Source organism: Nicotiana sylvestris, chromosome 6 (assembly GCF_000393655.2).
Source record: "Nicotiana sylvestris chromosome 6, ASM39365v2, whole genome shotgun sequence".
NCBI classification, from domain to species: domain Eukaryota; kingdom Viridiplantae; phylum Streptophyta; class Magnoliopsida; order Solanales; family Solanaceae; genus Nicotiana; species Nicotiana sylvestris.
Genome location: NC_091062.1, coordinates 197,662,238 through 197,679,482, shown reverse-complemented (window position 1 = coordinate 197,679,482; position 17,245 = coordinate 197,662,238). Strand labels below are relative to the sequence as shown.

The following is a 17,245-nucleotide window of genomic DNA, read 5'->3' as shown; positions in this document are numbered from 1 at the left end:
TATATGCATTTGGACAACATTTGAGTTGAAGTTGAAAAAAGTAATTCATGAAGTTGGGGTTGAAAAATACTTTATAGATGTTATCGGGACATGATCTTCACTTTAGTATAGAATTTATGATCTTGTACTTACATAATCTCTCAATAGTAGTAATAAGAATTCCTATGTGCATGGTTACTGAATGAAAGGGCATAACTAAGGGACATAATAGTGGTATCATAGTCATGTTATATACTACAAGAAATCGGCCTTTTGTGGCCACCAAAGTCGCTTTGGCCCTGAAAGTCACCACAAAATGTTTTTAGAGGTGACCATAGGCTTGCTCCAAGAACTATAGGTTGTTATGCATCGTACTATATTTAGAATATGTTTATTTTGGTTTTTCATTAATGCTGCCAAGGATTCAAAACTACTTTTTTTTTTGGTGGAATGAAAAAATTAATTCATCTACAAAACAAGTACAACGAAGAGAACAACAAAGGAAATACAATGAAAGAAAGAACAACGGCAAAGAGCTAAATATATCTCTCTACTTTCAAATATTGTTTACCTGTACCCCTCGTTATACTATTGAGCTATCTATACCTCTACCGTCATACTATTGGGTTATCTCTATTGGGTTATCTATACCCCTACTGTCATACTTTGAAACAACAATACCCCTATTTTGGATAGAGTGACACGTGACAACACCAGATTAAAATGACCCATTTCTTTTTTTTACCCGACCCATTTTTAAGAAAACCCACAACCCGACCCCTATTTTCATTTTTTTCCGTTTTTTTTTAAAATCAGTTTTTAAAAAACAAAAAATATTTTTTTTTTGTTTTTACAAATTTGTTTTCCAATTTTTACAAAACAAAATTCTTTTTAAAAACTGAAAAAATGAAAAAAAATATTTTTCAAAAACGAAAATATTTTGTTGAAAATAATTTTTTCAGTTTTTAAAAAATGAAAATAATTTTTTTCCTGTTTTTACAAAAACAATTCAGTTTATACAAATTTGTTTTTTCAGTTTTTACAAAAAGAAAATCTTTAAAAAACTAAAAAAACAATATTTTTCAAAAACGAAAATATTTTGTTGGAAATATTTTTTTTCAATTTTTAAAAAACAAAATATTTTGTTAAAAACTGGAAAAAAAATTCCAGTTTTTACAATTTTTTCCAGTTTTTACAAATATGTTTTTACAGTTTTTACAATTTTTTTTTTGTTAAAAAAATGATTTTTTCAGTTTTTACAATTTGTTTTGCAAATGTTTTTCTGTATCTAAAAACGAAAATATTTTGCAATTTTTTTTAAGTTTTACAAAAAGAGAATTCTTTAAAAAAACTGAAAATGAAAATATGGTCCGGGTTGTGGGTTTTTTGTAAAATGAGTTGGATAAAAAAAAGAAATGGATCATTTTAATCTGATGCTGCCACATGGCACTCCATCCAAAATAGGGGTATTTTTGTTCCAAAGTATGACGGTAGGGGTATGGATAACCCAATAGTATAATAAAGGGTACAAGTAAACAATATTTGAAAGTAGAGGGGTATATTTGGCCCTTTGCCGAAAAAACAATGAAGTAGTTCCTTATAACTTCTACCTATATAAAGATCTGTACATGTATATTCCTACCCCCTATCTGTCTATCTATATAAATCCTCTAACCATCTTCTATCCTTGCCCTTTTTTCGCTTGTTGAGTATTTCCACCATTCGAACTTTACATTCATCTTTGATTTGCTCACATACTCTTTGTGGTCTAGGGACTGAATTCTTCCACAAGGTTTCATTCCTCCCTTTCCACACATGATAGGTAGTCACTGCCAAGGCTTCAAACTACTTATATTGGAATTCGCAAAGAAACCAAGAAAAATAGACTTTTCGTGCCGTAAAACAATCATTACTCTAAGGATACATGTTATATATGCTATTAGTATAAGCAATTTTTAATTATGAGGTTAATTTTACATGTTGTACTAGGTAAATTGACTTATTTTCAAGATAACAAATCTCACATTTTACGAAGTTTACCTATAAATTTATATCATTGACCTGATAATGTAGTAGTAAAACTTAAACTCTTAAATTTAATACTAGAATTCTTTTAAAAAAAAAAACAGAACTTCTAGTTGGAGAAGTTTTAAGTTTGAAAAAGAAGTTATAATTCAAGGAAACAAGGTAAGATATATCATTATTGGAAACCATCTCATTTATAATTCGTTACAAAGGATGAAAAAAGTTCGAGTCTGAGGTGTGGGCAACAAGGGGCAGGACAAGAAGGCAGAGTAGAGCCATAGACGCACGTTTTAGGGGATACGACTCCACACAAAACATCATTGTCTAGGAGCAAAAAAAGAAAAAAGGTAAAGGGCTAAATATACCCATATGGTTTCAAATATTGTTTACTCGTATCTCTCATTATACTATTGGGTTACCTATACCCCTACCGTCATACTATTGGGTTATCTATACTTCTACTGTCATACTTTGAAACAAAAATACCCCTATTTTGGATGGAGTGATACGTGGCAACACCAAATTAAAGCGACCAATTTCTTTTTTTACCCGACCCGTTTTTAAAAACACACACAACCCAACCCATATTTTCACTTTTTTCCATTTTTTAAAAAAAAATCAATTTTTAAAAAACGAAAATATTTTGTTAAAAAACAAAAAATATTTTTTCTGTTTTTACAAATTTGTTTTTCTAGTTTTTACAAAACAAAATTCTTTTAAAAAACTGAAAAAAAAATATTTTTCAAAAACGAAAATCTTTAAAAAAATTGAAAAAAAACATTTTTCAAAAACGAAAATATTTTGTCGGAAATATTGTTTTCAGTTTTTAAAAAACGAAAATATTTTCTTAAAAACTGGAATTTTTTCTTCTAGTTTTTACAATATTTTTCAGTTTTTACAATTTTTTTTTCAAAAAACCATTTTTTCAGTTTTTACAATTTGTTTTGCGAAATCTTTTCAATATCTAATCAGTTTAAAAAAATGAAAATATTTTGCAATTTTTTTTAAAGTTTTACAAAAAGAAAATTCTTTAAAAAAACTGAAAAATAAAAATATGGTTCAGGTTGTGGGTTTTTTGTAAAATGGGTTGAGTAAAAAAAGAAATGGACCATTTTAATGTGGTGCTGCCACGTGGCACTCCATCCAAAATTGTCACAACCCGGATTTCCCACCCTCGGGCGTCGTGATAACGTCTACTAGTGAAAGCTGGGCAAGCCAACCAATTGAACTATCTACCTTATTTCCATTTTTAACCCGATAACGGTTAAGAGCCAACAATTAGATAACAATAGAATTGAATAAGCGGAAGACTGCATTGTAGAGATTTAATAATAATGCTAATACCAAACCATAACAAATCTACCCAAGACTGGTGTCACAACTTCACAGACTGTCTAGGAGTACTACAATTAAAGGTCTGAAAGAAATAAATACAATACTGTCTCTGGAAATACATGAAAGAAATAGGAATAGTAGATAGAAGGAGACGCACCAAGGCATGCGAACGCCTGCAAGACTACCTCGGATTGCCTGATGAACAAGAAAACATCAATCTCACTGCGGTTCGAAGTCTACAACACTGGGATCTGCACAAAAGAGTGCAGAGTGTAGTATCAGCACAACCGACCCCATGTGCTGGTAAGTGCCTAGCCTAACCTCGTCGAAGTAGTGACGAGGCTAGGACCAGACTACCAAATAAACCTGTGCAATATAGCGTACAAAAATAATAGGAAGCAAATAACAATGATGGCAACAATGACCAACCAGTGATGTAAATAGCAGGACACAAGAACACCATAAATGTTTCTCAACAAATAATAGATACAAGTGCAATCAATTCATCAAGTCCTTCAAATATAAATCTTTCGCCTATAAATCCTTCAAGTAATAATCTCCAAGATAATATGCTTTTCAATGAATATATATCGAATATATTTCCTTTAAATAAAATATCTTTCAAATAAGCATCTTTCGAATATAATTCTTTCGAGTAAATGTCACCTTGTGACGCCTCATTCACTTAACATAAAGTAGAGTACAACTTCCAACCCAATTAGGAAATCAACAAGAAAATATGAAGTTATTTTTAGAAATCATTTGATAAAGAAGATACCCTTTTCAATTAAAGTCAATATCGAATGAATCCTTCACCTTTAATACGAGAAATCAATAAATCAAAACATAGTCGATTTTTTTTTTTTTTGTAAAGTACAATCTCAAACGGTTTAAGGAAAATTTAGTTGAGAAATCAATTGAGTTAAAAAAATGTAACAATTGTTGAAATTTGGAGTATTGAACATATATAAAAAAAGTAAAAATAGAATATCAAGAGAATTATAAAGGAATCAAAATCCAATCACTAACAAGAATAAGGGAAACAAAAGCATATTTCACTTTCTTTTCACATCTTGTTGCAGGCGTGCAACCCGATCCCATTTCATGTATCTCGTGGCAGGCGTGCCACCCGCTCCCATTTCATGTATCTCGTGGTAGGCGTACCACCCGCTCCCATTTTTTTTGTCTTGTGGTAGGCGTACCACCCGCTCCCATTTTATTATATCTTGTGGTAGGCGTACCACCCGCTCCCATTTCATTATATCTTGTGGTAGGCGTACCACCCGCTCCCATTTCATTATATATCTTGTGGTAGGCGTACCACCCGCTCCCATTTCATTATATATCTTGTGGTATGCGTACCACCCGCTCCCAGTTATAAGCCAACAATAATCACAAGGAATCCCGGCAAGGGAACAAGAGCAATATAACAACTTTCCGGCAAGGGAACAATAATATTTCAATAACATCCCGGCAAGGGAACAATACTATCAAAACAAACATCCTGGCAAGGGAACAATGGTGATAATAACATATGAAGCGCAATAAACCACAACGGAGTCATAACAATTATAATACAAGACTCACGGACATGCTTGACACCAACGTATAGATACTCGTCACCATGCCTATACGTCGTACTCTACAATTAACATGTAGCAATTAAGACACAACTCCTAATCCCTCAAGCTAAGGTTAGACCAAACACTTACCTCGCTTTGCAACCAATTCAAAATTCCAACAAGCCTTTGCCTCGCGAATTCGTGCCCGAAATTCTCAAATCTAGTCATAAACAATTCGATTCAGTCAATAAAAATTATAGGAATTAATTCCATATGAAATTCTACATTTTCCATTAAAAATCCGAAATTGCACTAAAAATTTGCCCATGGGGCCCATGTCTCGGAACCCGACAAAAATTACGGAATATGAAACCTCATCCAACCATGAGTCTAACCATACCAAAATTACTAAATTTCGATAACATTTCGACCCTCAAATCCTCAAATCTATCCGAGAGATTTTTCAAACTCTTCCAACTAAATTCATAGATTTAATACCAAAACTAGTAATAGATTCGGGTAATCTAACCAAAATTAAGTTAAGAACATTTACCCCGTTGTTTTCTCTGAAAATCTCCCGAAAATCGTCTCTTCCCAAGCTCCCATTTTCAGAAATAAACATTCTGTCCAAAATTCGGGGGATTGTTCACGCGTTTTTACTGTTCACGGGGTACTGTTCACTGTGAGCACGTAATTTTTGCTTCACAGAAATTACTCCAAAAGAAATTAAAAAATAAAGCAAGTTGCCTTCGGGTACAATTTTGAGAATTTGCGTGACATTTTAGGTAATTATTTTGTCCGTAAACGTTTACCTTGTTATAGTTAATTAAAAAATACAAAAATACATGTTGCATGCATATTCAGGATTTAATTGTGCATTTAGGAATTAATTAAACCATAATTTGGTTTTAAAAAGAAAATCACAAAAAAATATGCATTTTCATTCTATTTGTTGTCATTGTGCGATTTTATTTTAATTAAATGTTTTAATTTGTGTGTTAATTGTTGTTAAGTGTTAATTAATATTTGTGTAGTTTAATTTGGTTTTACAATTTAATTAGGAATTTTTTTTAAATTAGAAATTAAAATAAGAAAAAAAAGAAAAGGTTGAAAAAATAAAGGAAACTAGATTGGGCTGGAATTTTAAGACCAAAAATCAAGCCCAATTCATTTTAAATAACCCAGTCCAGTCCCCTGATCTCCATGACCTCACCAAACGACGTCGTTCTGGCCTATCAGATATGGACCTTTGATCAAACAGATCTAACGATCCAGTTCACCTCCCGTCTAAGTTGAAACGACGCTGTTTAGGCATGTTTAATCAGAGCCGTTCATTTCATTTAATCCAACGGTCTCAAGCACGCCCCTATACCCGATCCATTCATGAATGAAACCGACCCAATCATCACTTAACCAAACGGCACCGTTCCACATGTGGTCTAATAAACCTTAGTCGAAGTATTCTTAGTTGAGAACACTCGATTAAGGTCCATTTGACCTAAAAATGGTCGAGTCCGAGTTCGAGCCTGGGTTAGTTTGATTTCGAGTCCTTGAGGTAACTTTTCCCTTTCTTTTGTTCTTCTATGATTTTTATATGTTTTCATGTTTAGTTTAATTTATTTTTTGATTTTTCTGTCAAGTCTGTTGATCTCCAGACCTTTTATTTGGTCGAAACTTTCTTCTGTTCGTTTGAATGTTCTTTAAACTATACAATCAATACGAACAAGTTCGTCGATTAGTTAGTTTCGTATAAAGTCCCGGTTTTGTCCAAAGCCGCTGGAATCACCTGTTAGCTTGTGTGTTTATTGATTGATTGTTATCTGTTATAGCTTGTATAGTCGGTTAAATAAGTGTCGTCAATTAATTTGTTTAAAAAGTAGAGAAAACATGATAGTAGTTCATTGATGTTCTCCATATATGTTTACCAGTTCTACATCTGCTATGCTAAACTTGTAATGAACCTGTTGATATGTTCAGTTTTGTCTTTGAACTAGACTGCTCGTTCATTCAGTAATCCCATGTTCTTCATAGTTTGCCATAGAAGCCTGATTGTTACTGCTTCATCGTTTGCTCCCTGTTGATTGTTTGATTTGAGTTGATCAGGATTGGTTCCCAATTTGATCAACTTATTTCATCTGATTGACACCCCTTTGTGATCTGATTTTAAGTTGAACTTAGGCTGAGAATTGGATATAGCTGTAGAAATCTAATAGATCAACCAGAAATCAGTGTTAAGTTTAAGCTTATATAGTTGGTAATTTCAGACAAGTAAGGCTTAGGGTAATACAGTAATATGCAAGGGTTAAGGGGTAATTTTGGAAGTTTAATAGGATTTTAACAGGTTGTAAGCTTAAGTTTGCCTAGTGGTCATTTGTTAACCTTAGTTTAATTGTCAGTGGGGTGCATAACATGAGAGCATGGGTTTATTTGAATACTATAACCCCTCTCATAACTCTTGATTAAAACAAATAGAGACAATGCATGCTAGCATGGGGAACCAAATAGTTTACATAAAGAAAAGACACTTAGGAGTGGGTAAGTAGAGGGTATGGGAAGAATTAGTCTGAGAATCTCAAGGTAGGGATGAGCAGGCCTGTTTTGGGCTATAAATAGAGTCATTTTTGTCACGCCCCGAAATCCGAGGACCCCGACCGACACTCGACCGGGTAGCCCCGGCCAAGCGGACCTGGGTGCCTTTCCTATTCCACGTGTCACCCTGCATTTTCATTGTCCATTAATCAAGGAAAATAGTCATTTGTAAATTAAAACACCCTTTTTACAAAACGTACATAGCCACTTAATGAAGTTTACAACTTACATCGCCCCATATACAAAATACATATTTACATAAGTTCGCAACCCCTCTAAGGATACAAAAGGATGATACGATACTTGCCGACAACAAGGCTCCGGCTATACCTTACACAAATACCATAATAAGACTCCGGGAAGGAAAGCGGCATGAGCCACGCAAGGCCCCGAGAGGAAAAGAGCTCACCAATGCTTCTGGAGGAAAGTGAAGGGGAGATACGGACGGTGGACTGGAGTACCTGCTATGGATCCACCTACAATCATAACAGGAATGTAGCGCCCCCGGCAAAAGGGACGTCAGTACATTTGAATTGTACTGGTATGTATGAACAAACTTGCCCTGAGTAAACTCAACCATACATAAAATACAAGTAACAAATAGTAATGGAATCACCAATCAAATACACCTGAAAGAAAACAATCAAGCCAAACAAGTTACAAACTCTCCATTTCCCCTTCAACATTTTCATATCAATGATTTTACAATTTTCTCATATTTTCATTTCAATAGTGATTTCGATCACTTTCCATCCTTATTACCTCGGCCATCCTTATTACCTCGGCCACCCTTATCACCACAACCCACACTTTATTACTTCGTGTTGCGGCGCGCAACCCGATCCCACCGTACAATCACAATTCACAAACAACACAACAACAACAACAATAGTTCACAAAGAACAACCACAACAATTTCTCAAAGAACAATAACAACAATTTCTCAAAGAATTTCTACAACCATCAATACTATTTCCATCATGTTCAACAACTCGTATGCATTTTATATCACCGCGATAATTGCCAATACAAGCCATATATGTTATTACCACAATTGTTCCAATTTCATCATTCACGATTTCCTTCTATAATTTGTTTCTCAACTCTTACCACATAACACATTCACAACCACGCATTTGGTTTATTGCCAATTACGGACACCATTATATCAGGAGATTTAACCACGAACAATCGAATCATACCAAATACAGTAATTCCACAAGTAATTCACGTAGATATTACATACCAGATATTCGTGCACCAAACAAAGTGACTTTACAAAGGTCAAAGTTAGCCATACATACCTCGTTTAAGCTTTCCTTAAGTTACTACGACGTTTCGAAAATTCTAGCAATCCCAATCTACTTGAGACATAACAAAATTAACATAAATTAGGAAGATATTCATGGTTCAGCTCATTGGAGCATTTTATCAAATACTAGTTGAGCATCTTGATATTTAACTCTCTTTTACAAGATTTTCTTCTTTCCCCAACCCAATTTTTACTTATTTATATTTATCAACCTTCCCACAATCCTAATTTGTACATGCATGTATACATAATACTATTAACCCAAGAATCATACCCCAATAACCCATCTCACAATCTCTACAATACCAACACAACCTAGGTTAGGCACCTATGGCTCCCAATCACCACCCCATGAATTCTAATGTATATATCTTACATGAATAATCACCATAGAGTAGTTAGAGGTGATAGACATACCTCTTGTAGCAAGAATCTTGAGAATCCCCACTTGTAGTGTTCTTGAAAAATTCAAGGATTTTAATGAAAAATCTAAGGATTTTGAAGATTAATCCTTGTTAGTAAAGATGTTTAGGGGGGTAGAAATCACTCAAAGTACTCTAAAAACCTTACCTTGGATCATAGGGATGAAGTTTGGGACAAAATCCCCTTGAGAGAGCAAGCCTTAACCCCAAAATGAGTTGGGAACTCTCTAGGCCGGTCTTGGGGTATTTTAGAGGTCCGATACTAGCGCGCCCGCGCATAGGCTGCGCTAACGAGGCAGAAAGAAACTCAATTAGCGCTGGCTACGCGCTCCCGCGCTAAGGCCGTGCTACTGACACATGCCCAGTAAAATGATCATAACTTTCTGTATACAACTCCAAATGACAAACGGTTTGTTGCATTGGAAACTAGACTCAAAGCGATTTAATTGAATAGGTTGTGAATCACACAACTCCTTATATGAATGGAGATATGAACGTCCAAAGTGAGGTCTTGTGCGCACTCGTTTACAATTTTTGTCCATTATGAAATTTTCCAACTTGGCTTAGACTTAGGCCTCTCTTTAGACCCCAATCCACCTCTAATATGAATTATATGCTTATTAACATATCCAATTGATACCCATTATATCATGAATCCTCATTTGCACACAAAATGAAATAATTAACCAACCTTGGCACGACGAAATCTCAAATTACTTGGAAAACATTTTTCGGGGCCTTACATTCTCCCCCGCTTAGGATCATTCGTCCTCGAATGAGGATCGAGGTTCATTCATTAGCCATCCTTATGTAACTTCAGCTTGTTCACATCATGAAATATATCAACAGCCCCAAATTTGGCTAACTCCCTAAATTTCCGAAAATTTCGCCAGAGTTTCCTTTGTAATTAGGCCTATCTACCTGCCAGAGAGCCCCCGAAATGTATTTCCAAGTACCATTACACAATTTCTGTCATCCCTACAACCGGTATACAATTCATTACCTCAACAACTTATACATATTCATACACTTTAAACAACTTACACTTAGCTCATTCTCTTTACACCGCAAATTGCACATGGTTCGACCAATGCCATTTACTACACAAAACTGGGTTACTTCAACGAGCCCCATACAATTCAATCATGTCAAAAACGCTTCAATTAGTCATTTACCTCAAGGGTTGCACATTACCCTAATAGCATCAACATTTCAAATTTGGCACACATTAAGAAGTTACAACAATAAGGTAATTTGGGGAAAATGGGGTGTCTTGCACAAATCTAAACACTACCTCAAATTGCTTAATGACAACCGTTCGCACGATCCCTACTAGACTTGTGCGAACATATGGGATATTTCTCTTTCATTTCTTTTTTCTCTTCCCATGTGGCTTCCTCGACTTGTTGACTTCGCCATAATACTTTAACTGCAGCAATTCTCTTGTTCCTCAATTTTCAGACTTGCCTATCAAGAATGGCAAATGGGATTTCTTAATATAACATCTCTCCACTAACCTCGATAGTTTCAACCGGCACAATAGCGGATGGATTTCCCCCTACTTTATTTAACATGGACACATGGAATACTGGATGTACTAATGATATCTCAAGGGGCAATTCCAGCCTATAAGCCACCTGTCATATCCTTTAAGCGATCCGATATGGCCCGACATACCTTGGGATCAATTTCCTTTTCTCCCCAAACCGCATGACTCCATTCATGGGAGATACTTTCAAGAACACCCAATCATCTACTTGGAATTCCAATTCTCTTTGACGCACGTCTGTATAGGATTTCTGACGACTCCGAGCAGTTTTCATCCTCTCCTGAATGACTTTAACTTTTTCCATAGCCTGATGCATAAGATCTAGCCCTAACAGTTCTTCTTCACCAACCTCAAACCACCCAATCGGAGATCTACACTTCCTTCCATACAATGCCTCAAATGGGGCCATCTGAATACTAGTATGAAAGTTGTTATTGTAAGCAAACTCAATAAGTGGCAAATGGTCATCCCGACTTCCTTTGAAACTTAGAACACCAGTTTGCAACATATCTTCGAGCATCTGAATAGTCTGCTCTGCCTGCCCATCAGTTTGTGGATAAAAGGCTATACTAAGATTTCCTTGAGTACTCAAACCTTGCTGAAATTTCTTCCAAAAGTTTGTGTAAATTGAGCCCCTCGATTAGAAATGATTTAGGCTAGAGTGCCATGCAACCTGTCTATTTTTTTGATATACAGTTGAGCATACTGCTCCACCACAAGTGACGATTCAGCCCTATTTTGCACATTTTCCCTACCTTCATTAGACTTTACAAGACAAACTTTCAAACTAGCCACTAGTGAACCTCCATGGCCAACTACCTTTGACATATCGCCCAGTGAGCTAAACTACCCATAGATTTCCAGCTAAGAGCATCCGCCACGACATTGGCCTTTCTCGGGTGATAGAGAATCTCAATGTCATAGTCCTTGACTAACCCGAGCCATCCTCTCTGTCTCAGATTCAACTCCTTTTGCTTGAAAATATATTGAGGCACTTGTGGTCCGTAAATACATCAACGTGGACCCCATACACATAATGTCGCCAAATCTTTACACAAAAACTACTGCCACAAGTTCTAAGTCATTTGTTGTAGGGTTCTTTCCATGATTCTTGAGTTGCCTAGAGGCATAACTATCACCTTTACTTGTTACATCATTAGTGGAACATCTTTATCACATTTCTCTTACATATGACCTCCTAGGATTTGAGTTATTCAATAATTTCCTTGATATGGTTACAATCTTTTGTGAATATATGCAACTTGCTCTTCCAAATTCTCAACAAAAGACATTACTGGATGAGTTTTCTTATAGAATCTTCTATTTCAAAGGAATAACATCTTCTAGCCTGCGCACACACCTTCACATCATCGACATGCACGACATTGCATCAAATGTAATGTAACACTATGCTCAGACCTTTCCTAGACAACCTTTTTCCTCCTTACATGACTTATAGAATTTAAGAAACCACTCCACTTTCCCTTGTGAACATTTTCATGATCTCTCTTTACTGTTCAACACCACCCAAAACGCATATCAATACCCTTCATACATATTCAATTCAGAAAGTGCCACTGGCCCGAACAATATATGCTGGTACCATCTTTTCTTTCTAACTGGAATATTAATTCCCATTCTATTTCGCTCATAGTGCATAATTGATAGCCTTATTTTGCCACACACTTGTCTACCTTGCGTGAACTTGTAATATCATTGTGCCTGATTTAATGAGTTTATCATACCACAACTTCACTACTATTAGTCTCACTTTCCATTATATGTAGACATGAACTATCTTTAGCTACCTTAGTTTCCATTCAGTGTCACCCAAGTCGGTTGCATTACGGTTAGTCCCTTATACCTTCTATTAACATTTGTGCTCCAAGCGAGTCCACCATTCTAATATGAACTATTTTGCGATAATCATGGACATCTCAATTTACAGATTTTTCTTCCCATTTCTTCTCGCCTCATTCTTTCTAGTTAATGAATAGCTACACATTCCTCCATATGTTACATGGTCCTTTCGCCTAATTTAGGAATTCATCTTGCTCATCTCTTAACTCTTGTTAGGATATCCGTGGGAAAGTGTGTTCATCCGCATATCACTTAACACTTCTTTGCTTGTAAGATTCTTTAGAGGCCCTCCATCAAGCCCAAATACCCTCGTGGGTTATTATAGCATCACATTTATTTCTCCCACTCATTTCGCCTTTCTTAACGTCTTGAAACTTTGGTTGAATCGCAATTCCATGATTAACCCATTCTAAAAACTCGCAACCTTCCACATTTGACCTATAGTACTTCTTTAGGTTCCATTGTTCCTGACCCTCTAACAAGTATAAAATCCCTTTACAAACATACTCTTAGTTTCTAGGATCGTTGACCCTATCATTCACAACGCCATTTGTTAGAAATTTACCTTCCTTAACCTTCCACCTTTCTGGGGGGTACTAGTGGTCTATCATTAGTATACCCTTTCAGATAATCACATTATCCATTATCACTTTTCTAAACTATGCATGCCTTCAACAAAATATTCAAACATCAAAGCTACATGGTCTTACTCTTGTTTCATTATACTTAAGTGGCCTCACTATGGCCCTTCCTCCCCCACTTGAGGCGAATGTCCTGGATTTTTGATACAAGTCTTGAATTTAGAAACTTCATGGACATATGTCTCATTTCTCTATCTCTCACATATATGTTCAACTATTAGGGAGATTGAAGTCACAATGGTATTAATCTCATGAGTTCTCTGCTCTTATTCAGCCACACGGGCTTTGGGATTCCAATTCCTCATATCAATATCCTTTAGGAGTGTAACACATCCTCATGCACTTATGAGATTCTTACAACATTCATAGCATAAGGGTCTTCTCATTATGGGTTCAATTGACTCTCCTTTCATAACTTCTTGTCTCTTAGGAGAGACTTGCACTCTCATCATTAATCTCCTGGTCATGTTTCCCATATATCACATGCTTATATAACTAATTTTTTTTCACACCTTAGGATCATTTACATACTTCTCACGCTACCCACAGGTGCTATTCAAGCTTACATAACACTTACCCATTCAATGTTTCTTTAGAGGTGGGTGATCAATTTTTAACACTTTTCTCATATAAAGTATGCTTCTAGTACTATGTACGTACCTCATATATTCGTACCACTCGTTCAACATGATACATATGCCATCTCCTTAATATTCATGCCTTTTCCCATTGGTCATGCCACATGACAACACTACTTGAAATAGATGAAAGAGCGTTTAAACTTACCTTGAATCTGAACGCACGAGTTAGAAAACAATCTTATAGTCACGCTTTATCGCACGATCTGGAGTGTTGAAGAAGGGTAACATTCCTAAATGTCCGTGTAGCCTCCAACTTATAGATGTGGTCGACAACATACCGATAAGAAGGACTCTACTGGACACGGCTCCGAGACATCCTAGGACATTTTAAAACCATAGGCTCTGATACCAAGTTTGTCACGCCCCGAAATCCGAGGAGCGCGACCGGCACTCGACCGGGTAGCCCCGGCCAAGTGGACCTGGGTGCCTTTCCTATTCCACGTGTCACCCCGCATTTTCATTGTTCATTAATCAAGGAAAATAGTCATTTGTAAATTAAAACACCCTTTTTACAAAACGTACATAGCCACTTAATGAAGTTTACAACTTACATCGCCCCATATACAAAATACATATTTACATAAGTTCGCAACCCACATTTACTGTCTACGGAGCCTCTAAGGATACAAAAGGATGATACGATACTTGCCGGCAACAAGGCTCCGGCTATACCTTTCACAAATACCATAATAAGACTCCGGGAAGGAAAGCGACATGAGCCACGCAAGGCCCCGAGAGGAAAAGGGCTTACCAATGCTTCTGGAGGAAAGTGAAGGGGAGCTACGGACGGTGGACTGGAGTACTTGCTATGGATCCACCTACAATTATAACACGAATGTAGCGCCCCCAGCAAAAGGGACGTCAGTACATTTGAATTGTACTGGTATGTATGAACAAACTTGCCCTGAGTAAACTCAACCATACACAAAACACAAGTAACAAATAGTAATGGAATCACCAATCAAATACACCTGAAAGAAAACAATCAAGCCAAACAAGTTACAAACTCTCCATTTCCCACTTCAACATTTTCATATCAATGATTTTGCAATTTTCTCATATTTTCATTTCAATAGTGATTTCGATCACTTTCCATCCTTATTACCTCGGCCACCCTTATTACCTCGGCAACCCTTATCACCACAACCCACACCTTATTACTTTGTGTTGCGGCACGCAACCCGATCCCACCGTACAATCACAATTCACAAACAACACAACAACAACAACAACAATAGTTCACAAAGAACAACCACAACAATTTCTCAAAGAATTTCCACAACCATCAATACTATTTCCATCATGTTCAACAACTCGTATGCATTTTATATCACCGCGATAATTGCCAATACAAGCCATATATGTTATTACCACAATTGTTCCAATTTCATCATTCACGATTTCCTTCTATCATTTGTTTCTCAACTCTTACCACATAACACATTCACAACCACACATTTGGTTTATTGCCAATTACAGATACCATTATATCAGGAGATTTAACCACGAACAATCGAATCATACCAAACACAGTAATTCCACAAGTAATTCACGTAGATATTACATACCAGATATTCATGCACCAAACAAAGTGACTTTACAAAGGTCAAAGTTAGCCATACATACCTCGTTTAAGCTTTCCTTAAGTTACTACGACGTTTCGAAAATTCTAGCAATCCCAATCTACTTGAGACATAACAAAATTAACACAAACTAGGAAGGTATTTATGGTTTCAGCTCATTGGAGCATTTTATCAAACACTAGTTGAGCATCTTGATATTTAACTCTCTTTTACAAGATTTTCTTCTTTCCCCAACCCAATTTTTACTTATTTATATTTATCAACCTTTCCACAACCCTAATATGTACATGCATGTATACATAATACTATTAACCGAAGAATCATACCCCAATAACCCATCTCACAATCTCTACAATACCAACACAACCTAGGTTAGACACCTATGGCTCCCAATCACCACCCCATGAGTTCTAATGTATATATCTTACATGAATAATCACCATAGAGTAGTTAGAGGTGATAGACATACCTCTTGTAGCAAGAATCTTGAGAATCCCCACATGTGGTGTTCTTGACAAATTCAAGGATTTTAATGAAAAATCTAAGGATTTTGAAGATTAATCCTTGTTAGTAAAGATGTTTAGGGGGTAGAAATCACTCAAAGTACTCTAAAAACCTTACCTTGGATCATAGGGATGAAGTTTGGGACGAAATCCCCTTGAGAGAGCAAGCCTTAACCCCAAAATGAGTTGGGAACTCTCTAGGCTGGTCTTGGGGTATTTTAGAGGTCCGATACTAGCGCGCCCGTGCATAGGCCGCGCTAACGAGGCAGAAAGAAACTCAATTAGCGCTGGCTACGCGCTCCCGCGCTAAAGTCGTGCTACTGACACATGCCCAGTAAAATGATCATAACTTTCTGTATATAACTCCAAATGACATATGGTTTATTGCATTGGAAACTAGACTCAAAGAGCTTTAATTTTATAGGTTGTGCATCACACAACTCCTTATATGACTGGATATATGATCGTCCAAAGTGAGGTCTTGTGCGCACTCGTTTACAATTTTCATCCATTATGAAATTTTCCAACTTGGCTTAGACTTAGTCCTCTCCTTAGACCCCAATCCACCTATAATATGAATTATATGCTTATTAACATATCCAATTGATACCCATTATATCATGAATCCTCATTTGCACACAAAATGAAATAATTAGCCAACCTTGGCACGATGAAATCTCAAATTACTTGGAAAAAATTTTCCGGGGCCTTACAATTTTTGACTAAGAGAGGATGGTCTTTAAACCTTAGAAGGTAAGTTTATTTTCAGAGCATATAGGCTGGATTTTTCACACAAAAAGTCCAGAGAATAGAGTTGAATAGGTTGCCTTTTTACCCTAATAAGCTAAGTAATCAGAAAGTCATTTCAAGGCTGAAATTTTAAGACACTTCAGAGAGATATAGAGTGAGATTTGGCTGGAATTTGAACATAATTTCCAGAGATATTGAGGGTTTGAGGCTGAGCTTTACACCAAGAGCCTCGGGTTGTTTCTCTTTGAGGGTTCAAAAATCAGAAGCTACTGCTTTCTTGCATCTGGTTCCTTCTCTGCTTTGCCTGTGCTTGTTTTTGGTATTGCCGGGTTGCAAACTGGATTTCCTGCTTGGTTGTTGAATCTGCTACTGTTTGTTATTGGGTGTTGCTGTTTGTTGCTGAATTTATTGTTGTTGTTTGCACTACTGATCTTCCTCTCCTTCTTTTGCTTTCCTATACCAGGTACACAACTGATACACTGGTCAATGTAGGA

General features: G+C 36.3%; 1 protein-coding gene across 1 annotated transcript; it reads right to left on the bottom strand.

The window, feature by feature from the left end:
- Positions 1-8,109: 8,109 nt before the first annotated feature.
- LOC138871906 (uncharacterized) lies at positions 8,110-11,281 on the bottom strand. Its single transcript, XM_070149829.1, has 3 exons — positions 10,902-11,281; positions 9,220-9,291; positions 8,110-8,119 (listed from the first exon to the last, which is right to left on the bottom strand). The coding sequence occupies exons 1-3, from the start codon at positions 11,279-11,281 to the stop codon at positions 8,110-8,112; spliced, it is 462 nt and encodes a 153-aa protein (XP_070005930.1).
- Between the last annotated feature and the right edge of the window lie 5,964 nt (positions 11,282-17,245).